The sequence below is a fragment of the Emydura macquarii genome, unplaced genomic scaffold, assembly GCF_026122565.2.
Source record: "Emydura macquarii macquarii isolate MOO-44397 ecotype Brisbane River unplaced genomic scaffold, CSIRO-AGI_Emac_v2 contig_2897, whole genome shotgun sequence".
NCBI lineage: Eukaryota > Metazoa > Chordata > Testudines > Chelidae > Emydura > Emydura macquarii.
Window position 1 is genome coordinate 37,081,925 of NW_027133034.1, and position 27,086 is coordinate 37,109,010.

The following is a 27,086-nucleotide window of genomic DNA, read 5'->3' on the forward strand; positions in this document are numbered from 1 at the left end:
AATTGCATGATGATTTGTGATATTTTCAAATAATAAATGACAAACTTTCAATTCTAGTAACTGAAGTACACTTATGAAAATATGTCTCTGAGGAAAAGGCCTATGAACCTATTTTTTAAAAGTGGAATTAAAATTACTTCTGACATTTCTAAGTCTTCAAAATCAAGTCATTACTATTGCTGGCCTCAAACGAAAGCTCTGCTTAGGGCTAGGAGGAGGCAAGAAGGGAATGACTGTTGCTTTTTGCACTAGTCATGTTATGCTAATTCAGATTGTTTAGTTTGGGAACAGAACTGATACTCAAGCAAACTCTATAGTAGAATTTCCTAGATAATAAACTATTATAGTTGTATATAGCTTTATGGTCTATTGGATCCCACACACACTTAGATTCTAGGCTAGATTCATTCGTGGTTTATACAGGCACATGGTCCTTCTTAGTGAAAAATCTGCCAAAGGAACAACGTAACCCTGATCTGGAAAGGAGGCATGACCAGGGTCACATGTCAGTTCAGTGCATCCTCCCTGTAGCCACCATCTGTGTAACTCAGTGGGATTGGTGGGATTCTGCAAGTGAATCTTCATTGGACTTTTGGGGGGCACATGGAGCTGCATTGTATACCATCTTGGGTCTGCTGAAATATATCTAGCCCTGTGAAGGTTAGCGGTTCTAGGGACAGAATAGATCAGTGGCAGCTCTGATTAAAAACATAAGAATTATCCTTTTGGAGAGACCAGTGGTCCATTTAAGTCTGTTATGTTCTGCTCTCTCCAACAGTGACTTTTAACAATGGACTTTTAAGAGAAAGTGTTTAAAAAAACCAAACCAACCAACAAAAAACCATGACACACACAATTCTATGAAGGAAACATTCTACCTGACCCTAGTTGGAAGTCATTTTACTCCCTGTAATATGATTATTGGTGACTGTCGTTTTAATCTAAATGAATATATCTGCAAATGCTAGTCTTAAGCATCTGAAAGTCTCATTTTTAAAAAGTCTTACCTACTTAACCCAATATTAGGCAGCAGAGCGTTCTGTAGATTAATATTTTCATATTGCATATAATTAATACCACTATATAATGAACACACTTAGTGTTTAACCTATGTAAAATATGACCACTGAGAAATTTAAATCAAGGGCCAAATTTGATGGCCTTTAATCATTGTTAAAGGGGTTAGGACTAAAGATAGAGGAATCTCAAGCATTGAAATATAGTAGATATGTCTTTTTCGTCTTTGCCCCATGAAGTTAAATAGAAAAGGCCAAAAATACAGTGCACAAGTTGGAAAGACTGAGATGAAATCTAAAAGCAGTGTGATTCTTTAAAATATAATTTTGTATTACATACCTCTTTGTCTTTTGGGGGATTATTATTGGACAGTTTTGTGGAAGAAGTGCATTTTAGAGAAGGATTTGAATGATTTGAAGTAGTCAAAATAGGTAGGTTAGCAGATCCCAAGATCATCATATAAGATTCAATAGGAGCATTATGGGCCTGTTCCAAAGCCCGCTGAAATCAATGAGAGAGACTCTCATTGACTTCAGTTGGTTTTGAAATAGGCAGTGCAATAATGACAATAAAAAACTGGATGAAATAAGAGATTTAGAGACTTTTGAAAAGTGTCACCACTGGTCTCATTGTTTATTCAAATACAATATCGAAAGACAGGGTTACTGAATGGTATGGTGGCTATTTCCTCGCAATATTTAAAATGAGTATATGAGAAGACATTAGTATTGGTAAGCACATCTCAAAATGATGTCCCATGTTTGGCTTTTTAGAGTCATAGAGTTTAGGGCCAGGAGAGAGTTCAAGACCAGATCATCTTGTTGGTCCTTCTGTATGTCAAGACCAACAACACCTTTCAGTACCCACACACTAAACCCAATAGCATCTTGCTTCTGTTTTATTCTTATAGTTTATTCTTATTGTATCTTAATTATTGGTGCAGTGTCTTAGTGACTTGGCAGGGTAGGAAAGAGAGTACAAAAATGCAACTACATTGCTTGAAGAATCTCCTGGAATAATAGGAAATTTGCCCTGAAATAAAGAATTTTCACTTGGAAGAAGATGCACTAAGAATAAAAGAGGTTTTCTCTGCTGCTGCACCCTGCAGGTTTGGAGCTTTGGTGGAAGAAATTGGTTAGGGCCAGGGCCACTTGACTTGCTCAAGAGAACAAGGGGCTGAGGCAGTTGAAAGTTCTACTACCACTGCAGCTAACATTTGATGATGATTTGATGTTGCTTTATATAAACTATTTGGATGCCATGAAGGAGTCACCAGTTAATATGTCCGTATCTTGAAGAAAAGGCAGAAAAGATAGATGATGTCCAGGAAGGAAAGAAGATGAGTTAATGTGTCGGTTAGGCTCTTCTGCTTTCATACTACAGAATCAGAGGAAGAAAAATGTGTCAGCAGGAATTAAGAATACATCTGGAAAAATGTGACTTGGAACAGTGTCCTTTGGGTTAGCAAAGATAGTACAGTGGATAGATAGATAGTGGAGATAGTAGAACAAAAAGGGGATTCTTAATTGTTAAAAGAGATACAGTAATGAGATGGTTGTCTTAGATAGTGTCCAGTCATCCCTTAGTGCACGCACAGCAGTTGAGGCCATTGGGTTAGCATATCTCTATAGGCATGAGGAATTTTCACTCGCTAAGGCTCAGTTTTAGGGTGAAATATTTCTGCATAAAAATATGCCTATAGAATTTGGAGGTTGGTTTTCTACATTTTTAAAAAGTTTTTTCATTATTTAGACAAGTATCTTTTAGTGGATTCTGTGAGAGTAAGAACGATCCCTTGTTGTAAGCCTTTTTGGAGTATGGATATTGAATTTGAACTCCGTGCATATTTTGATAGCAATTAACATTTGTGAGTATTGGGCTGGATTAATAAATTGGATGAAATCTCTTTGGTTGCTAGAACTGGTTCGTCTCTTTCATAGCCCAAACAATACTTTACATTTATACTATATAAAGAAGACTATTTAAGCTGAAGAAATTTGTACAGTTCCTCTGAGAATTTGGTCATTCTGAATAATGTGCTAATAGTTAGAAGTGAGAATTTTAATGTATTTATATAGCGCCAAAAGAGTACACAGTACTGGATAGGGGGTGATCAATACCAAGCAAATTAAGTTCTTGCTCCAATGATCTTAAACTCTAAAGACTCTAGCAAAAATAGTACAATGCAAAGCAGGTTACATGTAAAAGTGTACAAAACATGATGCATAGAGGAAAGCTTTATAAATAGGTCATTTTTAAGAAATGTTTCTCATGAGGAGTGAATTGGAGCTGATGCACAAATTAGGAAGCCATTCCAGGTAGGTAGGACAATGTGGAAAAAGATATGGAGCATGGAATGACCAAAGGAGAAAATGGAGACAGTCCAAAGGGAAGCTCATTTCCCTTCCAGATTATTTGGCGTTAGTATTGTTTAAATTAACGTTTATTTCTGCCTTTTTATGAGCCTTTAGGGTCACAATTAAGCGTCCAAAAAACATGAGATGCAACAGAAAAGCATATTGGGATTTGCATAGTGAGTTTTGGTGCAGGTGCTCCTATATTCTAATTGACCTCTGTCACTGGAAATTTATTGGTTTTATGTCTGACTTGTCTTATAAATTCCTTATACAGGGCCTGATCTTTCAAACACTGAGAGATACTTAATACTCGGAGTTCCATTGAGGTCAATTGAATTTTGTACAGTAGGAAGTAAGTAGGAAGCATGCTGGTAAGAGTGTAAGCTCCTCAAGCAGGTTGTCTTTGTTTCTTGTGAAGTACTGAGCACACATTTAGTGTTCAGCAGCTAATAAATAGTTCCATGGGAATGGCATGCCTTTGATCTCATCTTAACTTTAGCTGATGTTGAAAATAACTGTTGCACTTGCAGGTTGGAGCCTTACAATTTTGGACTATAACTGCTAGATCTGGTATAGGGAATCAGGTGTAAATTTCAAGATAAACATGTTTGTCTTTTGTAGAAAAGTGGGTATAGTCTTTACAAGTAGCTGGCTAACTTATTTGTTTACGCTAAGCAGCTCTGGTTAAGCAAGAGATGTATGAAGTTTGTCTAAATACAATTTATGCTGCTGTCTCAGATACTGAGATAAAATACAGTGACGATAGCTGGAGTTTACAAGCCTAGGCTTCTAAGTGCCTCTTCTGCCTAACATAGTCACTGTCTTTTATTATTATTTTGGGGCAGTCTAGAAGCCTTAACCTGGTCCAGCCCCCTTTGTGCTAAATACTTATACCTATGGCAAATGATAACTTTATGTTGTTAGTCCCTTTCACAAAGAGCTATTTTGTCAGTTGTCCAGAACCAGGGAGATGAAGTGTGGACATGAGACCCACCAAGCAAATGTAAAATTACTCTGGATTTGTCTTTGTGGATGGTGTGGACATATTCAAAATGAGACCTGTTGATTTCCAGCTCTGAATAAGGCTTGCTCATGCCTATATCTTCAGAAACCACACACTAGATTATATATGACCTTCCATTTTGGCTGCTTCAAGGAGAAACGATAATATGGAGGAGTGTAGCAAAGCCCTTCTGAACCCAGTGTCAGCTTCTGCCTCTGCCTCAGTTTTTCTTCAGTTTTAATCATTCACTGGTTCCCAGGATTCCTGATTCCCAGTGCCGTCAGGTAGCTGCAGTGATCAAGTCCTCTAACTCAGACTCATATACTTTGAGGTCAGAAGGGACCAATATGATGATCTAATCTGATCTCTTCCACAACGTAGGCCACAGAACCTTACCCATCCACTCCTGTCCTATGACTGAGTTATTAAAATCCTCAAATCATGGTTTAAAGACTTTAAGGTACAGAGAATCTTTAAACCATAATTTGAGGACTTTAACAACTCAGTCATAGGACAGGAGTAACACTCCAAACACAAATCTTCCAATGCTGCCCTTCTTCTGGGCTCAGCTTCTACCCCTTCTGGGCTCTAGTCAATCCCTCCATCCACACCTTGTTTTCAGGGATTGCTGCTCCTCCTCACCAGGTGGCAGCATAGGGGGCTCTGTGTCCACCCTCTATTTTGGGTTACCAGAGTTGGAACAGCCAAGCTATTAGCCCTCTCTAGTCCAAAACTGCCTTGTCATCTTCTCAGTGTCTCTTCCTGTATTCCCAGCCCTCCTGGCTGTTCTCTGGCTCTTTATAAAAATTAATTTCCAGGTCTCCTCTCCTTGGAGTCTCCCTTCCTTTGAATCGCCGCCACCACTGAACCATAAACTGCTCTTATGTTCAACATAGGCCTGCTCTTAGCCACCTAATCTTTTGTCACTTGTTTCTTCTACCTGAGTAGGCAAGCCAACACTGACACAGGTGTAGCCCAAAGTCCCTTAAAGGGCCAGTTCACCTTGTGACAAAGTGCTTTGTCATGCAGCTGCTTAGCTCAAATATGAGGGCTCTAGTATATGGAAAAATATGCTCATGGACAAAGGTGGTAGGTTGATTAGTCTTTGTCTTCGCATGTAGGACACCTCCCCTCCTTTTAGAGTAAGATGTTATTCTTGGGTGGAAGTGGCAATGGTATAAAAACTTCTTCTATCAGTGTAGTAAAGAGTATATGGGACACCTCATGGTAAAGTCTCATGATATTCCCTTATGTCCTAAAGAAAGGCCAATGTTTTTTCAGGTGAGTTGAAAAAAGTTGAACTTATGAGTCTAGAGGGGTTGTTTTTTCTTTCCAATAATGATGGAGAAATTAAATCCAATCTAGAGGAGCAGAAGCACATGATCAAATAACCATCGTGATTTGTGTTACTTATTATTTGGCCTTCTTGACTGGACTGGTATTTATATATCTTTTGTAAGAGGAGAGTTATGGAAAAAAGGAGTGTTGTCATAAATTCATTTTCTTAATTAACTTGTTGCGTCAGATTCTTTGTCTTAATTTACAGTAAAGTACAGCAGTGCAAAGAAACTTTTTAACCATGTTCCTGTGTCTCTATACAATCAATATATACAAATCATGGTCTACAATCATATGCAAATACAACTGAACAAAGGCGATAATACAATAACAGTTTACTCTGCTTGGCTAGTATGTTAGTCACAATTGCAAAGCAGAACAATCTCCTCTTTTCTTTTGAAATATTGAAACATAGGAAACCTAAGAAATGTGAAAGATCATAGTCTCCAATTTCCTTTTAGTGTTGGTATATGGCAGGTAAACGTTCTGAGATGCATATTGTATCCATCTCTGGTTGCTAATGAATTAATCTTTTTTCAAGTTTAATTTAAAAGATTTCTACAGAATGTAAATGTCCACTGTGACTATAATTTACATCGTATTTAAAATAATTATTCTTTATCATTAAAGTTAATATACACATTAACCTCTGTTGTAGTCTGAATCAATATTGCCGTTTGGAAGATGTAACCTCTGGACAGCTTTGTCTAAATATTGATTTCATTGTCATTTATATAAGGTATGAAACAAATTACATGCCTTACTAATATCATTAATGTAACTCCATTGAGCCATTGAATTTATGGGTTCTTATAATACATGACATTGCATTAAAGAAATATTGATGACGTGAAATACAGTTGCCTAGTATGCTAGATTTGATTGTGAAGAGCTAGTGCCGACACTGAATAACTTTCAAACACTTCAGTCTCTATAGACAGATCAGAGACAAGGATGAACCACTCTGTAATATGCAGTTTAGTTGTTTGATGTTAATTTGTGTGAGGCATAGTTCCCTCAACTTACAGGACTATGAGTTTTACAGGAGTATTTTGGGGCTTGATACTAATGTATTGGTACCCTTAATAATGATTAATTGCCTGCATGTGAGTTCAATACACACAGGCACCCTGTGTTAAACCTGCTGACTTAAATCAGGTGCTCATGCTAAGACTTTGGCTTTAAATCATCAGCACCAGGCCATGTTGGAATTTACCAGTAATATATATGTGGAGCAAACACTGCCCCATTTTACTAATTAATCAGATGAGAGGGGAAAAATGATGCAACAAAGCAAAGTGGTCCTCTTCAAGTAATCATTATGGAAATAAAAATAGATGCAGTGATGGACACAGTCTCTATTTTCCCCCATGAAGTAGTTTGTGTTTTTATTGCTGGAGAAAATATCTAACTTGAAGTATCCAGCTGAATAATTTTCTTCACATTATGCCTCTTTATAAATTTCCTACATGTCACAATAATTTAATTATCTGATCAGTACAGCCTGAACCAACTATATGGTTGATCCTGCTCGGTACTGAATACCTTTGAAGCCTCCTAATTGTGCTCAACACCTTGAATGATCATGTAGTTTGTGATCAGGAAAGTAGTACATATGAATTTGTCTTTACATTCTCTGCTTTTTTTTTATCCAAGTTGAGAGGAGGTTCTGTGAGTTTTAGGTGCAGAATATTGATGGATTTTGTTCCATGTTCTCTCTTTCTGTTTAGGTAAAAGTGACCCATTTTGTGTAGTTGAGTTAAACAATGACAGACTGCTGACACATACAGTCTACAAAAATCTCAACCCTGAATGGAACAAAGTCTTCACATTGTAAGTTTTGTTTTTCTTTGTTTTTTTTTTTTTTTTTTTAATCAGAGCTACCTACTGCTAAACCAGGAAGATATAGTGTTAAAATACTGTTGTTTTTTAAAACCAAATACTTTATTGAAAAGGAATTCAGTTCAGGATAACAAAAAATAGTTTAAAAAAAATGAAGACTAGATCATTTTGTTGGTAAGAAAAGAAGGTCTGTTCGTATGAGATGCTAAACGTGAAGCACTGAGTATTCCAAATTCCCACTAACTTCATTGACAGTTGAGTGTGCTGATACAGGGTTTGGGCCTAGAATTTGGAAGTGAGAAGATAGGTTGATGCTTATGAACTTTATAAAATGTAATTATTAAACACTAATTAACTGTGGGAAGAAATGTAAAACTGATGTATTTTTCTGTAAGAGCTTCTTGATTATTTTCCTCACATTTTGCCAAATGACCTGGTCAAAATAGTATCCTATATTATACTCATGCAGTGCTGCTATGGATAAAATGCAGTGTCTGAAACATTCATTTTGTGAGGGAAGTGGTGCAGTTATTTTTTTCTCTATAGTTTTGAGAACAATAAAAAGTTTTGACAAGTTCAAAGAAGAATTTTTCTTCCAGGAATGAAGTTTGTCTTTCTGTCCTTCTTTCTCCCTGAGCACAGCATGGCACCAATGAGGAGAAATCTGATCAGCTCCAGGTTTCTCTGCTGCTGAAATCTGCAGTCAAACCACTCTTAAACCCCATAGAAGCTTTAGCTTTTTGTGTTTCACTTTGGCATAAATGAGAATATTAAGTATTGCTCTTGATCCCAAAACAACCTCTAATTTAATTTCCCAATTGTTCTTAAAATTTGTCAGTCATATATTTACCACTTGTGCTACAGGATCTGTAAAGGACAGCTTCCCTTGCTCTGTGATGGGGCCTCAGTAATGAACAAAGAACAAAAGAAAAATCCCACAATAATTGTACTTCTCATTAGCTTTCTTACATAGTACTCATTTATGAATCTGTAAAAACATTCTAAATTCTTCATTAATTTATTTTTAATTATCTTCTAAGAAAGTCAGTAACTAATCAACCTCCGCTACCCGACAGTGTTCTCTGAATGAGGAATCACGCATTTTTGTAAAGGACAAAAGACTGGTCAGTAATCAAATAGAAAAGCTCATACCATCATCAAGGAGGATCTTCACAAGATCTTCTGTAATATGTGTAATTGTATGAATTGTTTGGGATGTTCTTAAATTTGTTGGTGGATTTTTGCCTTTAAAAGGAAACTTCCCACGTGTGTGTATATTTTACTCAAATTGAGTTATTTTCCTTTAATTCATGTTTTCTGGGAAAGCAATTTGATCAAAGAACAAGTGCTGTCAAGCAACTTTTGTTTTTTTCCAAACAAAAATCTGAATAACTTACTTAAGCTTTTATAACATGCAGTGCCATCTGCTATGCATGGTAATGGACTATTTAATATCTAGTAGCTGAAATACTATAAAAGCTGAAAAATGTCAAATGCTTTGTATACATATTTCCAAATTTGTTTTTAGTGTGGCTGCTGCATAGTTTGGATTAAGCTGGAATTTTGGAAGTGGAGGGCTCATTCTGAACCCAAAGATGTGCACAGCTAGTCGTCATTATTTATTTTTCATTTAGAGAGCTACAAAGAGCTTGCCATTTGAAATTACCTCAAGGCCAGTAATATTTTAAGGGATAGTCTTTTATGGCTATCAAATCTTCTGTCTGCTTCTGTAAATCCCTTAGTATTACTCAGCACTGCCTTCCATTGTAACTCTTGCAGTGCACACACAAAATAGAAGATTTAAAGAATCCCATCTAATGGTGTAAGATGGTGCAAATGGCAGAAGTGCTGGTGAAGTGACCAATACTGTGGTTTGTCTGCATTCAGGGGCATTTCATTTACCTAAGTTTTGTTTCCTGGATTCTTTTAAAAAATATGCATATTGCTTGTTTTTTGCTAACTTTATTATGTTTTTGTCCTTGGTAACCATTGATGTAGGTGACATTTCCCCCCCTCCTCTGTGTATATTTTTTTCTTGAATAGCAATATTAAAGATATCCACTCAGTTCTTGAAGTGACAGTTTATGACGAAGATAGAGATCGGAGTGCTGACTTTCTGGGCAAAGTTGCTATACCGTTGCTGTCTGTAAGTTTCATTCACCTGACACATTGCTCTGTATTTCTTTTGCTCAAGGAAAACATAAAAAATCTCAGCTCCTTGTCTGTCATTTCTCAACCAAGGTCTGTAATAAGAACACTAAAATTTTTAACATACTCAATTCACGGCCATGTTGAATCCCATGATAGTTAATTTTTTCTGACAGACTTGGTCCTGGTAATGAACAGGTACTTGTCAGAATTGCCACAGTTGTTTTGGGTTCTCTGTCAGTTTCAGCAGCTGGGGGTCAAAGGTTACTGAGGAAGTGTATTCAGTGGAGACTGCAAGACAGACGGCTGTCATGTCCTTTTCCCGCAGATTCAAAATGGTGAACAGAAAGCCTACGTCTTGAAAAACAAGCAGCTGACAGGGCCAACAAAGGGGGTCATCTATCTTGAAATAGATGTGATTTTTAATGCTGTAAGTCTTAAGTTTGGCTTTTTTGTACTGCTAAAGAGTTCAGTTTCATGAAAGCTTTTGTTCCTGATTTGTAGAGAATTTCTGTCATTCCTCATTTTCTCTAAACCTTGATGTATACTACGGAATACTCCTCTGCCACTGCCTGGCACACCCTCTCTCTCTTTTTTTACTGTGCTGCTGCTGCTATTGCTGCTAATGTAAGAAACAGAAACTTGTGCCTGTGTATACGTTTATATTATATGGACTTGGCAGCTATGACTTTGAAACTTTAATTATTGCAAATTGAAGTCTGTATTATTAGTAAGTATTAAGTAAGTCCATAATATTGACACACATTTTTATGTATAGGTGAAAGCCAGCATACGAACATTAATGCCCAAAGAACAGAAGTACATTGAAGAGGAAAACAGACTGTCTAAACAGGTAAAGCGGAAGAAAAGACTAATCCTTTTGGAAAGACTTAATATCAGGTGTAAGCTTTTAAACACCTCCATGTCAAACTTCGGGGGGGGGGGAAGAATTACATTTAAATTATCTGAAATTTATCATTTCAATTAACTTACAAAATAAAATTGAGATTCAAGAAGAGAGAAAAACAAATAGAAAATTTTTATTATATCAGTTCATTGTAAGTTGCAGTTTGATTTCTCTGAAATATGTGTATGAGAACACAACTGAAATCATCAGTGTGTCCTCACATATCAGGTTATGGTACAGGTGGATGTAAGCTAAGTCTAGCATAAATTTTTGCCATTAACCTTGACCTGAAAGAACTCCATTTTGTTTGGGGCTAGGAAGTGTATTAACATTCTCTTAGCTAGGTTTTAAGTATTGTGTTCTATTAAACTCTCAACTGAGACAACCAAAATCATGTCATTTATAGCTTTTCGGGGCCATCTGTTTGGGAAAACTGTCCCCTTTTTCTTTTCAAGTATTTTTGCCTCATATGGTTATGTTCTGGTAATAATTATTTTAAAGACACATATTATGTTTTTGTCCTGAATTATATTAGATATAATTTTTTTACTTTCCACAGTACTGTGTTTAGTTGGGTATTTGGTTGGATTGTGAGGAATGGAGTTTTTTTTGTTGTTTACAATTTTATTTTGTAGGATCCTAGTCTATTTGAGTACTAATGAGCCTTCATAAACATGAATATGGTGTACAGTATCTGCCACATGAATTATATATATGCATTGTCCATTGTATTTCACTGAAGAGATTGTAAAGGGCAAAATACTGTCTTCACTATTGTAAAGAAAGCACTTTCTAGAGCTGCATCCCCCTCCCCCACCATTACAGCAAACAAACAAGACCTTTTATTCAAGATTTGCTGTTCTCCCTACTTCCATAACAGAAAATGATGGTCATTGTGCTTGCTTGCAGATGGCAGTGGCAATAAACTTTAAATACCCTCTTTTAGTTTTAGGATATTAGCTTATACTATAATACATGATATAAAAGAAAAGGACTATTTAAAAATTACAAAGGGAGATCTTGAATTAATGGTAGATGCAGTAGCATTTTAAAATGTCTAAATGTCCTGATGATGCTTAGGTTTTACTTTCACAGATGAATTCCATGTGTTAATCCAAAATTTAAATTAAATGATGCGCTGCTACATTCAGCTGTTTTATAAATTTGGTCTCTTTATTATTTTAGGTAATTTAAAGATTTTACTCCCTGAATTCAAACCCGTACCTCCTTATGAGTCAATTTTGTGCAGATAAGAATAAGACATCTTATGGTTAAGATTACAGTGATAAATTCTATAAAATACATGACTGCAAAAGCAAGTATAGCAAGATATTTTAGAGCAAAAGGGGGAAAATTAGATGTACTGAATATAGGTGACCTCTGTTTGATTAGAGCTATAATTTTGCACCATTTGTTCATAACATCCCACAGCACAAATTTTAAAACAAAGGCCAAAATTTTCAAAACATTGAAGTCATTGGGAGCTAGTGGATACTCAGCACTCTTGAAAAATCAAGCCACTTACTTCGGTGCCTAAATATAAACTGTAGAATCTAATTTTAGGTACCCACTTGTGAAAAACTTTGTCAACATATGTAATAAAAGTCCCAAATTTCAGTGTCCAAGTAATGCTTGAATCTTTGCAAATAACCTTTCATGTTCTTATTTATTATTATATATTTTTAAAACAGTATTTGAAATCCTTGGGAGAAACACAACCATTTGTATGTCATTCAAAATTACAAACATTAGAATTAAGTTCAACAGGTGATAAACTGACTTGTGTAACTGTCTAGATTCCCTCCCCCTTCCCATTTGTCAGCAGATACTGAGGATGTTCTAGATCTGTAAACTAAACAACTTGACACATTCTTTAAATTTTACTAACTTGCTTTTAACAAGAATGAGCTTGAAGATGTAAGCCCTCTTGATAGTTTGAAGTCTTGTTTCTGAATATATTTTCATCTTTTCATCTTTCCCACAGCTGCTACTAAGGAACTTTATCCGCATGAAGCGTTGTGTCATGGTGCTCATAAATGCTGCCTACTATGTTAACAGTTGCTTTGACTGGGATTCACCCCAAAGGAGTCTGGCTGCTTTTGTGGTATGATCATCTTGTAACACTTCATATGATTATTAATTACCTTCTGTAATCATAGTTGTGTGTTTGTGTAGCTGCAAATAAAGTTAGTGGAAGTTTTGCCGTTATAAACTCCAGTCTTCAGAATGGCTGTACACGTTTACTCCAGGCTGAACCTGGACCTGTTGTACCCAGGTCTTGCAGCCACAGAACACTTTTTAATTTAAGTTTCAAAAACATAATTCATATTAAAATTTCACGGGTGCAAGGAAGGAGAATCTTACATAATTTATACTTGTCTAAATAAAGCTAGTTTGTGATATAACAGAAATGCAATTTGGTAAACTGTGGACAAAGACCCATGTTGTCTTACTCTCACAGGTAACCCCATTGCCTTCAGTTTGTCAGTTTGGTTTGCTGAGTATGGCCCAATTAATCTATAAATTGTTTTTAGTATTTTTGGTACTTTGACATAAAAGTTGATCAACACAGTGAGGTGGCAAAGCTTTCATAAGAATTTTTAGTACACATCATCAGTATGAAATTTATATTACCCGTGGGATCAGCTCTTTCATTATTTATCAAATAAATTACACTTCTGAAATTTTTTTTTTTTTTAAAAGTGAGCAGCCCTATATCCACATAGCACCTATTTAGATAAAACTTCACTTTCCAGTTAAAATGTACTTTTTTTAAAACCACCATGTAGCAAATTCTGGCCACAGTTCTGCACCTAGTGATCCCATGAAATTTAAATGCATGCTTGTCAAAACTGGAAAATACAAAGTTAACTAAGGGGACACAATTTGTGTTTAACATTAGGTGCCCTTTTTGTTTGTTTTCATTTTACAGTACATGAGCTACCAATAGCTGGCCAGATTCACTGATTGGGTTCTGCTGGTGAGAAGTCCAGCTGGAGCAGGAGTGGTACACTGTGGTACACGTACACACACACTTTGTTGAGGGGCTTGGAGCCATGTGTTGCAACTCACAAATAGGAAGAGCTGTCTTTGGCATCTTGGAACTGCATTGAATTAATGCGTATTTCAGGGAGTATGTGCTAGTAGGGCTCCTTTCATACAAAGGCCAAAGTTTAAAGTTATCATTTCCTAGCAGAAGATAGCATTAGTATCACTTCTCCTGGAAGGTAAATCCTTAGTTGCAGCTTTTACTAGGTCTCGAAGGGGCTTCAGCTGTGCCTCAAGATGTGATAGTAGCTCAGTGTCAATCTGATTTTCAACTCCTTGGCTGTTTTTGGCTTATCCTGCTACATAAAATAATTTTTAAATATTCTTTTTTAGTACTTCATTTAAAAGAGAGATGATTTTCTCCTGTTTATTTCTGAATTCAGAATGAAAAAACTTTTTAGGATTATGCACTTTTCTCCATAAGGATCTGGCCTATCTTACATAAAATCTTGTCATCATGGTATCTGAGCTCCTTCCATTAGTGCTTTAAGTATCATGACCACATTTGTCATGTGTTGTTTGTTCTCTCAATTGAAGGAGAGGTGTATGCAGTGGACTATTTTGCTTTGGTGGTACTTTTTGTTGTTTTTGTTCATTCATTCATTTATTTATTAAATAAATATACCTGTTGCTATGTGCTTACATTAGCAAAGTCAAAGGAATATGCCCTGCACTTGGAGCAGAAAGCGCATTTGTAAAAGTCCTTCGTTCTTGAGGTTGTTCATCACACAGTCTCGGACCAGCCCTGGAGAACATTCTTTCTCCTGCACAGACAAGCTTTACTCCTATTCTTGAGAGTTCCCTTCTGCCACAGAAGTAGGGTGAGCAGATGTCCCGATTTTATAGGGACAGTCCTGATATTTACACTTGTTATCTGGTCACCCTACACAGAAATGAAGTTGTTGACTGTGGTCTTTGTCCTGGAGCTTTAGACAGTCTTTTAGGTATCTTGGGCCTAGGCAACAGAGCACTTTGAAGATAAGGACTGAGAACTTGAACTTGATTTGAAATTCTGTAGAAAACCAGTGTGGAAAGTAGAGGACAGGTTTGATGTGCTTACAGTAGCTTGTGTTGCTGAGAAGACATGCTGCGGTATTTTGTACTAGTTGTATTGCTATAAGGATTAATACATAGGCATCTGTTCAATTTTGCTTTTGAAATGGACATGGAACTCCCTTTTAATGTCAGGATGCCAGGAAAGTGGAGTGATATCCTGCTTTGTGTGTCATTGGTAGACTAGCAAGAGAAGTAGACTCTCATGGTGCAGTTCTGTTACCATCAAGAAAGCTGTGTCACCATTAAATCTTAACAGAACAAAGTCTGTATGACCAGAAGCAATCTTAACAAGCATCTGAGAATAGATAAATACAGATTTTATTTTAGTGCCATAATAAATATACTTTAAACATATTTCATATAGAACAACATATTTCTTTTTTTTATTCACCAACACAGTTTTTCTTCCACACAGAGAACTGGTTCATAATTAGAGTGACTTTAGGAACAGATGTTGATAAGCTGTACCAATTTCACTGTGGTGACTTTAAACGTGTTGTGTCCTGCCCTGCCACAGAGGAGATCAGCTCATTGCTGCTATTTTGGAGTCTCTCTTTCCAAGGAGCAAGTTCCTGGATGTTAATGAAGCATTTAAAGCTTTTTTTCTCCCTCAGTTTCAAAAAGCATTTGTAATATTGCCTATCATAAAATAGACATTTGTTACTGAAACCAAATCTATAAGAACTTCAAAAAGGGATTTGCAGGGCTGTGGAGGTTTCAGTTCAAGATGGTGACTGGGATTTCACTGCTTCCATGGGTCCCTGCAAAATCTTGCACAGTCTTGGAGAAGCATGAATTATTTCAGTTGATGGTATTGTGTTGTCTTGTGCTAACATTGTGCCAGAGTTCAATACTTCCTTTAGGAAATCTCTTTTTATAATAATACTTAGCTCATACATCTCACTTTTCAGCTTCAAAATGTTTTACAAATCATAGCCTTTAGAGGCTGTCCAAAGACCATAGAGTCAGTATCTGTGTCACAGCAGGGATTAAAAATAGGGTGTTCCAGATTCCCAGCTCCATGTGCAAACCAGTAAATAACATTTTATAATAAAATTTAAAATTAACCATTCAGCCTTTCCCATAAAACCAACACCAGTCCTTTTAGAAGAAAACAGTAAAAACCCAATGTGGAATTTCTGGACCAAGCTGTATTTGATATACAGTATTAAAATAAAGATTCAGAACAATTTTACAAAAGTGAAATACTGTAGCTATGATTTTTCACATCATCATAATCCACAAATATTTGTCTGAATACCCAAAACTTAAAAAAAATCACAAATACCCCTTCTTCCCACTTCCTTCCCCCAACACACATTCTCACTCTCTCTCAGATGACTACACTTGAGATAATTCAGACAGACTAGTTTAGCATTCACAAATTTAAAGGTGGAGTATAACTTTAACTATGAAGTTTCCTTAATAGATGATCTGTACATCACTGAGAAACAGACATTTTAGAATGGAAACACATGCAGACCTTTAATTAATATGATAATGCTATAATAAACTCCAGGTATTCACTCTGGGCTTTTTGCACATTAAAGTGTTCACTGGTGCACTTTTAAAAGTAAGTAGGGTTAACAGTAAACATTTAAAATTTGATCAGCCATAAAGCTCATCTCAGAAACTTCAAAAGTTTTCAGGGGATGTTGCTGATTTGCTTATGCTCCAAAACTGAATTGCCTGATGAATGTTAGAATGTAATGGTACTCTGAAAACCGACTTCATAAAATTGTCATCATGGTTTATTTTTGACTCAAGAATTTCCAGACAATATTTGCCCTGTTTGTAAGTAACAAGACATTGTATCTAACTGCCAGTCTTACAAATTCAGTCTGGGATCTGAAAGTCAACCTTGAGGGGTTCTGGCTCATGCATCACCTATACTAACTATTTTCCAAGTCTCTGTTGCACTTTAAAGTACCATTATTTCCAATGGGAGTTCAGGGATTTAGCTCCCTTTTTTTTTTAATAGTACCTCAATATATCACAATAAATATAAAAGTAGTGGAGGAACACTGTATTTTTGCACCTAAGCAGACAATAATATACAAGCGCTCATTCAAAAAAATGTAGCATTTGCATTAATAAGGCATTGCCTCTGAATATGCCATTTCTGAGTAAGCAACTCATAAAACATACATTTGTCTGGTTACGATGCTATGCCTTTGGATCTGAAATGTCAGATTGACAAAGTTTTCCCTCTCTCCTACCAATGTTTGTTCTTTTCCAAATTCTAAAGGCAAAATTAATGTCAAGTTAATGTTACCTCTCTAAAATCACCCTGTTGTGCCCAGGTATCAGATCTAGAATGTTCTATTTCTGTACTTGTTCCTCTCTAACATCCAGGCAAAAAAGGAAGCGAGCAGAATACAGAGTAGGAGCTTTGACTTTTAAATTTCCTAGCTTTTCTATTTTTAAGACAGACCTTTAGCATTATTTCAGCAGATTTCTTAAATTCAGTAATTAATACCATATGTTTTATGCATAAGAATTGTACTACAGTCATATACTATGCAAAAGTGGCAAGGTTTTTCTTTGGAGAAATCTATTGTAGGCAATGAAATGTCTGCTAAATTGGGCCTAATTTCCATCAGCCTCTTGACCAGACATTTGTGTTCCTATGGATGTCAGTGGGTGCAACATGGGGGGGAAAAATGTACACTGTCTCTTTCCAGTACTGTCATTTCTCACTGTAATGAGCACAAAAATAATTGGACAACTGAGCTATCAGTAAAAGGACACACTTCAGCATGAGTCAATGAATTATTTTACAGGACAAACTTTAATCTTTAAATGTGATTGTAGATAATTTGTGCTACCATCTGAATTTTGAATTGTTTTAGCCTTTTCAGTCGTTATGCAGTAAGTGCTGCAGTGTTTAACATTAACATTTGATATTTTACACATTTAATTTCTGTACTGCTATGTGGTCCTTCGGGAACTGAGCTCTAGTGCTACATGAGAGAGACAAAGTATTGATCAGTTAACATTTCAGCTACATTTATGTATGTCGCAAAATTAATGAAAATGCCAGACAAAAATGTCAGAGTGCACAAAAAGGTAGAATTTAAATTTGGTAGCTTAATGAAAAGTTTAAGATGTGCATTATCAAAAATGTCCCCTTGCCTTTAAAGTACAATTCATAACAGAATAACTAAAGGGAACTACATATTTTACTTAGAGGAACATTGAACATGAAATATTAGGGAATATCTAATCCTCAAAGTATTTGGTGTCCCATAATGGCCTGAATAAAGCACTTTAATTACCACTTTGAATATTTAACTCTTATTCATAAAATAAACTTGTTTCCTTTCTCATTTGGAAGACTAGAGCCATCATGACCCTAAGAAAGAGGTGGATAAAGTGGAGAGTCTATAGGACAGCAACCAAATGATAAAAGATTTAGAAAACCAGACCTATGAGGAAAGATTTAACCCCCCTCCCCGCCTCCTTCCCAAACTGGGCATGATTAGTCTTGAGAAAAGATGGGGGTGAGACGTGATAAGTCTTCAAATATGTCAAGGGTTGTTATAAAGTTATCCATGAGCACTGAAGATAGGACCAGAAGTAATGGACTCGATTTGCAGCAAGGGAGTTTTAGGTTGGATATTATAAATATTATATTTTTTCTAACTATAAGGATAGTTAAGCACTGGGATAGGCTTCCAAGGGAGATTGTGGAATCCCCATCATTGGAGGTTTTTAAGAACAGGTTAGACAAACACCTGTCAGGGATAGTCTAAAGCATTGATACTCAGACCTCAGTGATTCAGAAGCCAAATATGAATTCATTGTTTCATTTACTATTAAAAAAAAAAAATTCTCACAACAAAATGACTGACCAAGAATTCTACAATTGGTTAATAACATAGTAAAAGCATCCTGACTGGTTAATAACTTAGACTGGTTAATAATTAAATCACAGTGTTTAATATGTGCTGCAAAGAGCCACAGGAGACACATTAAAGAGCCACTTATGACTCCTGAGCCTCAATCTGAGTATCACTGGTCTAAGGTATAGTTAGCCCTGCCTCAGCCTCTCATGGTCTCTTCCACCCCTTTGTTTCTATGATTCCATGATCACTCCCACTTCCCAGTGCACAGTAGAAGGAAGGTTCTTCTGTGCACTTATCCTCCTCTTCCTATTCTGACTCCTCGTACTTTGTACGTATGTAAGAAGAGGGGATTTTCTGTCTTGGAGTTTTGAAATGTGATGAAATGAGTTACCTTCAATCTAGGTCATTGTTCAGGTCTATTTCACTTTTCCTTTTTCTTCCAACGTGACACAGTTGGTATGTGTAAATGGTGCAATGACTTCCTTAGAGGAGCAGGCCCTTCGTGAAGTGTTAGTCCTCTCAGACTTAGGGCTGGTTTACACTAGAGTTTTTTGTTGGCAAAAGTTAACTTTTGTTGCCAAAACAGTGGAGGTGTACCCACTGAAATGCTCCTCCCACTGAAGTAACTCCCCTGCTATGTTGAAATTATAAAACCAACTCAACGAGAGGTATAGGGCTTATGTTGCTGTAGTCAGGGTGACGCAATGTCGATGTAGATACTGCATTCCTTACATGGGCTGTTGGCTGTCATTCTTGTCAATTTCACAGCTCCAGTGAAAGTTGGGCAGCTATAGCCCAGCTGCCCCCTGCTCCCCTGGAGAGCTGAGTGTCTGGACCCCACTCCTGGCAGGGAATGTGTAGGGGAGAAGCTTGAGTGGCTTCTCTGGCCGCTCCCTGCTGGAAGCCAGGGCAGTTTTGTCAATTTCATGGTTCAGCCTGGCTCCTGCTGTGGTGGGGGGGGGAAGGGAGGGAAGAAACTTGGTTCTGTTCCCTGGGGGTGAGAAGCCCTGGGTGCCTTCCCCCAGCTACTGGTGGGGAACCGGGGGGGAGCCCACCGGGAGCCTGTGGGGCAACTGGGCTTCTGCTAGGGAGCTGCCAGCAGAGCTGGGAGAAAGGGCTCTCAGCTTCCCACACTGCCCCTCTTAGGTTGGTGGAAGTGCTCCTGGTGAGGACACGCACCACCAACCCAAGGAGGGGTAGTGTGGACATCAGCCACCGCAGTAATTAATTGTAGTGTAGACAAGGCCTTAGACAATGAAGTCACAATGTTATAACATTATTTAATAGAGAAGAAATCAGAAAAAAATTTAGACAAAACGGGGAATAATAAATTAGAAATAACTGTACTATGTTATCTCAACTGACACCACAAATTCTTTGTCCCCACTGCCGCCCTCCTCCCCCCAAAAAGTCTACTACAGCATTTTCAATGGTGTTTTTTGTAAGAGGAAAAAAAGTATTTTTTTATTTGGGAAGAGAAATGGTTGATGTATCAGCAGGAGTGTGTGTGCACTAAGCGAATTGACTTAAGTATTTTTCTGTTTCTGCTTTGCAAGTACATAAGTCAGAATTTTGAGACTGTATTTAATGGTCAGTTAATGTTTCCATTATCAATCCCATTTTTGAGGGTCTATTATATAAATAACTTATCATACGGAAAGGAAATCAAAAGAATCTTGCTTCTGCCTCTTTACCAAAAAAAAAAAAAAGTGTGGGGGGGTGTGTGTGGGTGAGTGGGTGGTGAGAGAGAGTCAAGCGGAATCCACAGACATCTGAATCCTCTTCATGACTTCAGAAGACTCAGCAAAATAGTTGTGGTACCACTGCAGAAATCTAGACAGGATTTGAGGTGTTGGCAGGATAGCTGGCTGAAGTTGTGATTTCCAGTTTGGTAGAAATCTGCTTTGTGAAATGGACATTCATGTCCATTTGCACTGTTGCTGTGACAGATGGAATGTCAATTTCATTCTGCAGTTGCCTGGGCTCCCAGGGGCTGTGGCTTCGGGGCAGCCCTACCATGCTAACTGCGCTGGGCTGGTGACCTCAGGGCTTCCAGCTTTCTGATCCAAGTTGAGTTTGGAGTACTTGTCTGTGCACCATTCTAGGTTTTGGGGAGAGGACTGACAGGGCTGATAGATCCTGGTGGATCTGTGACTGATGATCCACCAGCCATTCTCACCTACGGAAAGGAAGCATATCAGCAGGAGTAGCTATTGCAACCCTGAGTCTCCAAGTGCACCACTGGAGTGGTTCTGCTGCCATTCCTTGCTGAGGGGGAGGATTTCTTCATTCCAATCCATGTGGAACATTCCTAGTTCACAGCCTATCCCCTCAGGCTCTATATTTTGTCCCAGGCTTCAGCCTGTTGTGCATGTACATGGTTGTTGTCCAAACCAAGCTAGTACAGTATTTCTAAGCTTATGACTGTTGTCTTAAATTAATATTTTATTTTGTTTTTATTAGTATTGCACCCTCTTAAATTTGCTACATAAAGAGGAATTATCAAGGGGAGGAAAAATGCACTGCTTAAAGCAACCTAGATATTGAATGGGATACTTAGTGTTGATTTTACTGGAACTTCGAACTTATAATATGCAGTAATGCTTTGCAGAAAGATTCTGTATTGTAAGAGACAATTCCATCTCATTTCTCTTGTGTAGTAACAGTGTACAGTCATTACAAAACAGTTGGATTGTATTCTAGTCAGAAAAGCCAAACTAATGGAAATTAAATACATAAACAGGATTTAGAAGCTTTAAAAAGTTTTATATATCACAAAATTATAAAAATAGGATGTTAAGAATTAAGGTTACAATTTTATTACTAATACATCTCATAGAATCTAGATATATAAGCTTATATCTATATAGTTGCCCTCTATCGGGGGCTGTAGAATAATAGTTGATAGCTACAATACCTGAACATAATGGGAAGAATTAAGAACAGAGAAGCTGGTTTCATTCTGAATATGCTAAATTTTGCTGGTTTTAAAACCTTTAATATTATTTTAACATATTTTTGCATATTAATAATTAAATATGTTTTGTCATTCTACATTGCTTAACTCTGCAGTTTACCATTTGTGTTTTAAGTGTACAATAGAAATTTGAATCCAGCACACACAATTATAATTGCTCAACTTAGATACTGATCAGGAGAAAACCCTAAAGTGTACTTTTCTGACAAAAGATGAAAAACACTGGTACAGGAAGAGGTCCTTTTGATTGGCACAGGATATATAGATATAGAGATATAATAAAAATTGCTGTGTTAGGAGTATTACAAAGGTGCTGTTTTAGTATCACATGGACAAAATATTAATGTGTATAGTAAAGATAGGGAAGACCTGAGAATTCCATAGATTATAAAGCCAGAAGGGACCACTGGAACATCTAGTTTGCTCTTCTGCTTGACACAGGCCATAGAACTTCTCTGAATTAATTCCCGGTTGAACTATAACATATCTTTTGAGAAAAACATCCAATCCTGATTAAAAAATCAACAGTGATAAAGAATATACCACAACTCTTGGTAAATTGCTCCAAAACTTAACAACCCCCACTGTAAAAAATTTGCTCCTCAATTCTAGACCGAGTTTGTCTAGCTTCAGTTTCCCACCATTGGATCTTGTTATACCGATGTCTGCTATATTAAAGTTTATGTATATCAAAGTTTCATTTGATTTTTAAAAAGTAGGCAGACTTGCTGTTAACATTACTACCATAATCCTTATTGCATATTTTAGTAATGTTAAAATAGGAATTTTTGTTGTTTTCAAGTGCAGGCTGTTTTCCGTAATTAAGGGTCTAGGATTAAGCCTCTTTCATAAGGAAAATGGTTACCTTGATGCTTCTCTGAACTATCCATCCACATTGTTTTCCCCCCTTTCTTTTCAGATCCTCAAGGGCTCCCTTATGTGGACCCCAGACAGCAGCTGCAATTCTTATTGACAAGGCTTCATTAAACAGATTGCAGTCTAGGCAGAATGTTTACTTAAATTCCTTCATTAAGAGCCAAACTGGTGGTCTGGCAAAATCATACATGAACTGAGTGCTAACATGAACTGTGTGTCCCCTGTCTGCAGTGGGTGGTAAAGGCTGAGTGCATACTCTGCCCGGTCTTATAGACTAACATCTAACACTGGTTACAGCATTGTAAAAAGAAATAAACAGTGCCTTTAAATTCCTTTTTTTAAGCAGGATTACAGCAAACAATATCACCTATCCAACTTTTCAACACATAGAACTAGTTTTGTTAGATTGCTGCAGGTGTGTTGGATATGTACAGAGCATCAAGCTTAAGTGACTCACCTTCCAAAAGACGGCAAACCAATTGCAATTGATCTTGAAGTAAAATGGCTATATTCAGCAAGTGGTAACAAGGCTTATAAGAAATAATTTCATTAGTTTATTTAATTCTTTTAGATTCGAAACTAAAATGAAAACAGTGTTACATCGAGAACTATTTTGAAGTCTGTCTCTGCTTCAGTTTCTGTTTTTGAGCTAAGAATGTATGATTTATTTCTATTCCGTTTTTCGATTTTACTTACTTGACTAAACAGTTCTGAAATAATTATCAGTTATGCAGTGGAGATAACTCAGTTTAGTGATCGTTAAAGTGAACTTAGATAAAGAACATAAGAATGACCGTACTGAGTAATTCCAATGGTCCATCTAGCCCAGTATCTTGTATTCTGACGGGGGCCAGTACCTGATGCTTGAGAGGGAATGAACAGAATAGGATAATTTATCAAGTGATCCATCCCGTTATCCAGTTGCAGCTTCTGATGGTCAGAGGTTAGAGACAATCTGAGCATGGGGTTGTGTCCCAAAGAAGGATTAATAAGTGTAAGGCAAGTTACTGCATGTGATACAGAATGGATTTTCTACTTACTAGATTTTCTTTTGCTTTACAAATCTTTTAAACTTATATATTTCCATGAATAACATCAGCAGAACTTCAGTAATGCTCAAGTTACAGGATCTGAATTGCTTTCCTAGAAATAGGCACACTAAAGTTTATTAAGTATTCTGCAAAAGCAAAAATTGGTTTAATTTAGTCTTGTTTATCTAAAATAACATCCTCCCCTCCTCCCCCCCCCCCCCAACTATCATTATCTCTGCAAAGTTGAGTGTTATTAACTGATATTCTGCACTTGGAACTCCTTGGGTAATTAGTACAGGGCACTGACTGTATAGTAGACATGATTTTCTCTCCATAACCGTATAGTAGTCATGATTAGCCATGCCTGTATTCTGATTTTAATTGACTAGTCTCTTTAACTAGACACTGCTCATTAATGGCAGACATAGACACTTCTTTACACCATAAAAAAAAAAACTAGCAAAGAAAACATATTTGAAAGTGAATAAAACCAATTATATGTGGTTACACTGCATATATTTTTGTATCTGACTTAGTACATTGAAGAAATGCATTTAAGTCATTAACATATACCTCTGTGATCCTTCATGTGCAATAAACTTCTTTTGAAGGTTTATCATAACTTCAGAGGTAAATCATAAAGTTGAAAGCAAAACTGTATTGTAACAATAGCCCCCAACAGTAGCATTGAATGAACGTAGGCTTCTTTCTTATGTTTCTTGTCATGATTCATAAGAATATAAATATGTGGCATATCTTGTGCCTTCCTCTGCTGAGATTTTCACTTCAGTGTTGTTCTCCTCTTAATGATATCAGCTTGTGTGAACATGTCTGTTGGGGGCTACACTCTTTTTCATATACTTCCCTTTATAAGGGAAGGAGAATCTCCTCTTTTTTCACTTTCACTTCCTGTAAGGTTTGTTCTCAATGGCTCTCTCCTTAGGTAGCAGAATACTAAAAACCTCATTTTCTCCCTCTCTGCCAAGGAAACTCAGCAGCTTCCATTCCACCATTGCTCATCATCAAGTCCACTTCTGCTGCCCTTATTGTTTTCTGTGCCTAACACCGGTGGGGGAGAGAACGTCAATTGTAATATCCCTCAACAGCATAGAACAGTATGAGCATCAGTCACAAACGAAAGACAAAGTCTTACTCAGGCCCATTTTGAACCCCATTTCCAAGAACCATAAGCCTTTAAATTGCATAAAGAGAGATATTTATTGTAATTTAAAATAAGCTAATTCCCTTAGCAGATGTAGAGGATGGTATAATGCATACTGGTAATTATTATTTAAGCCTCCTTAGTATAGTATATATTATCGGTTTCTACTTGAGATACAATATTGAGTTTAACTATTTGTCCTTAAAGAGGCTGTAATGATAGAAGACATTGTATCCCTTTAAGATGACTGAAGGATTAAAAGTAGGCATTTTTAATATTTGCTGCCCTCTTAATTATTACTTGCTTAATGCACCACTGTTAGCACGGGGATTATGAGTTAATAAAAATGTCATAGTATTAGTATATGAAACGCAATATAATTTTCCCAAGATAATGATTAACAGATAAGGCCATATTAACAACACTCTTAGCACTCAGTCCCTAAATGCCTTTGATTTTTCATCTTTTAGAAAGTACTGTTACACCAGAAATTTAAAATATTTTAGAGAATTTAGTTTAACAGCTAATAATGCATCCTTTTTTAGCTGGTTGAATTTTATATTTTAAATGTTTTGTATTGTTTCTATGTATAATAGAATTAAAATTTTAATTCTATCTGAATAGTGGCTTTTAAAAAAAAATAAAGCAAAGTTACAATAAAACATTAACATACTGCATTGCATATTTCTTATTTAGGATCGGGTTAATATTTAAAAAAAAAAAAAAAAAACCTGGCTAAGGAGTCTGACTTGCTGGCTGGGGAATCCTCCATTGAGTACGCTAAAAAGAGTGACCAAATTTCTAAATAACTATCCTATTTTTGGCACTTCCCTTGAGTACAAACTTCGTGTGAAATGGGTATTAACAGTGTATAAAGCAACTTCAGTAAAACACAGAAAATAATCTATTTATGTCATCACTGTCTATTAGTTAGAGCAGTTGGAAAATGAAATTAAGAAGCTATTAGATAGTTATTATGTAATGGTTCTGATCACATGAGGAATGGTTTCTTTTGCTCTCTTGCAATGTCTTTTGTTCCAGAGCTGCAGCTGGTTGTTAGTATGTATCTTTATATCATCAGAATGAATGAGATATAGCTGTATAAATTGATTCACTTGAGCATACTTCACTAATTCAACTGAAAACTCTGCAGCCTATCTAATAGTATGATATAACTGAACAGAATGAAGTTACCTACCACAGCAATGATTGCCCACTGGGGGTCAAATGCCCTTTTACCTTTCTACCTGAACACCTGCAAATTGAGCTGTATCCTATTCAGAGTTTTAAGAACAGCTCCATTGTCACAGGAAGTAGAGTTTGTTTCTGAGAGAAAATTATGCCAGTTCTACTTCTGAATGAATGACAAGGCTGTTATTACTCAAGGGATATTAGGCCTCACTGCTTTTTTGAGAAAACAAATTTGCTGTAACTTTATCTGTAATTTAGTACTGAATGAGTGCAAATAGACTCTACATTGTATGGGATAGAAGAGAGAACACAGGGGGTTGTTAAAGCCATAAAAGGGATGTGTAACCATTATATTTCCGAAGGAGGCCTTATCAGAGCCATAGGTTATAAGGGGAAATATTTTTGTTACAGCCCTTGCATTAAACACCTGTTTTGAATTTTACTTAAAAGTAGTGTTGAAGAAGGAAGGTTTTGTCTAAATTGTGCACATGGTGAACTTACAAGTTTCCTGAAAGTAAATATTCAGGTTGTCTTGACTTAGAGTTTAGCCAGTCAAGGATTACAATAAAGACCATACTAAAATCATTCATCATGAGGGTAAGCTTAGATTTGGACCTAGTTGTTTTTTTTTTCTTTCTGCCCAATAAATGGGTAAAGTTCCTGGGTTGTTCTTATGGTCTGTTTTTGCAGAATAAATACGTGGTTAAAATGCGTAAGTAAAGATTTCCCTTTGTTGGTTGGCTCTAGTCAGCCATTTGATATGAAATAATAACATTAGTTGTCTGTAAGCTTTGTCATCTTTTTTTATTCTTGGAAAAGTACAGCACTTGCAAAAGGGCCTGAGTCATTGTACAAGCTGGTCAACTTCCACCAACATAGTGTTTTTCACAGCACAACTCAATTATATGCTTTTGTAGTTGATCAGTACCTTGAATTCTGATTAGATAAGAAGTCCACATGCCATGTTAATTTGTTCAAGCCGTTTGCAAAAGTTTGACTTTAGTAATTTGCAAAGTTAAAGTTAAGAATTTAGTTAATGTGATTCCTGATCAACCATAAGTGGTCATTCAGTGACCATATGGTCAATCCCCTGTCTCCACCCTTCCACTCTTAAGTGCTGAACATGTCATCTCCAGGCACGCTTCCAATCCCAGTTGAAAGCAAGGACTGAGAATCTGACCCCTGGATTTGAACTGGAATCTGTTGCTTGGTTAATGTTTCACTATATCTAGATACCTGAGCTCACCCTTCTCTTGTTTTGCTCAAAATATCCATTACATCTTCA

General features: G+C 36.6%; 1 protein-coding gene across 4 annotated transcripts in view; it reads left to right on the forward strand.

Moving 5' to 3' along the window:
* Nucleotides 1-27,086, forward strand: part of MCTP1 (multiple C2 and transmembrane domain containing 1) — a 413,595-nt gene that overhangs the window by 277,381 nt on the left and 109,128 nt on the right. For 3 of the 4 annotated variants that reach the window (XM_067568438.1, XM_067568437.1, XM_067568439.1), the window contains 5 exons: nt 7,446-7,548; nt 9,601-9,703; nt 10,034-10,135; nt 10,484-10,558; nt 12,597-12,824. In XM_067568438.1, the coding sequence (XP_067424539.1) occupies nt 7,446-7,548; nt 9,601-9,703; nt 10,034-10,135; nt 10,484-10,558; nt 12,597-12,722 (509 nt within the window). In that variant the 3' untranslated portion in view covers nt 12,723-12,824. Of the gene's footprint in view, nt 1-7,445; nt 7,549-9,600; nt 9,704-10,033; nt 10,136-10,483; nt 10,559-12,596; nt 12,825-27,086 lie in introns of those variants that run through there. The other variant, XM_067568440.1, reaches the window with a different exon arrangement.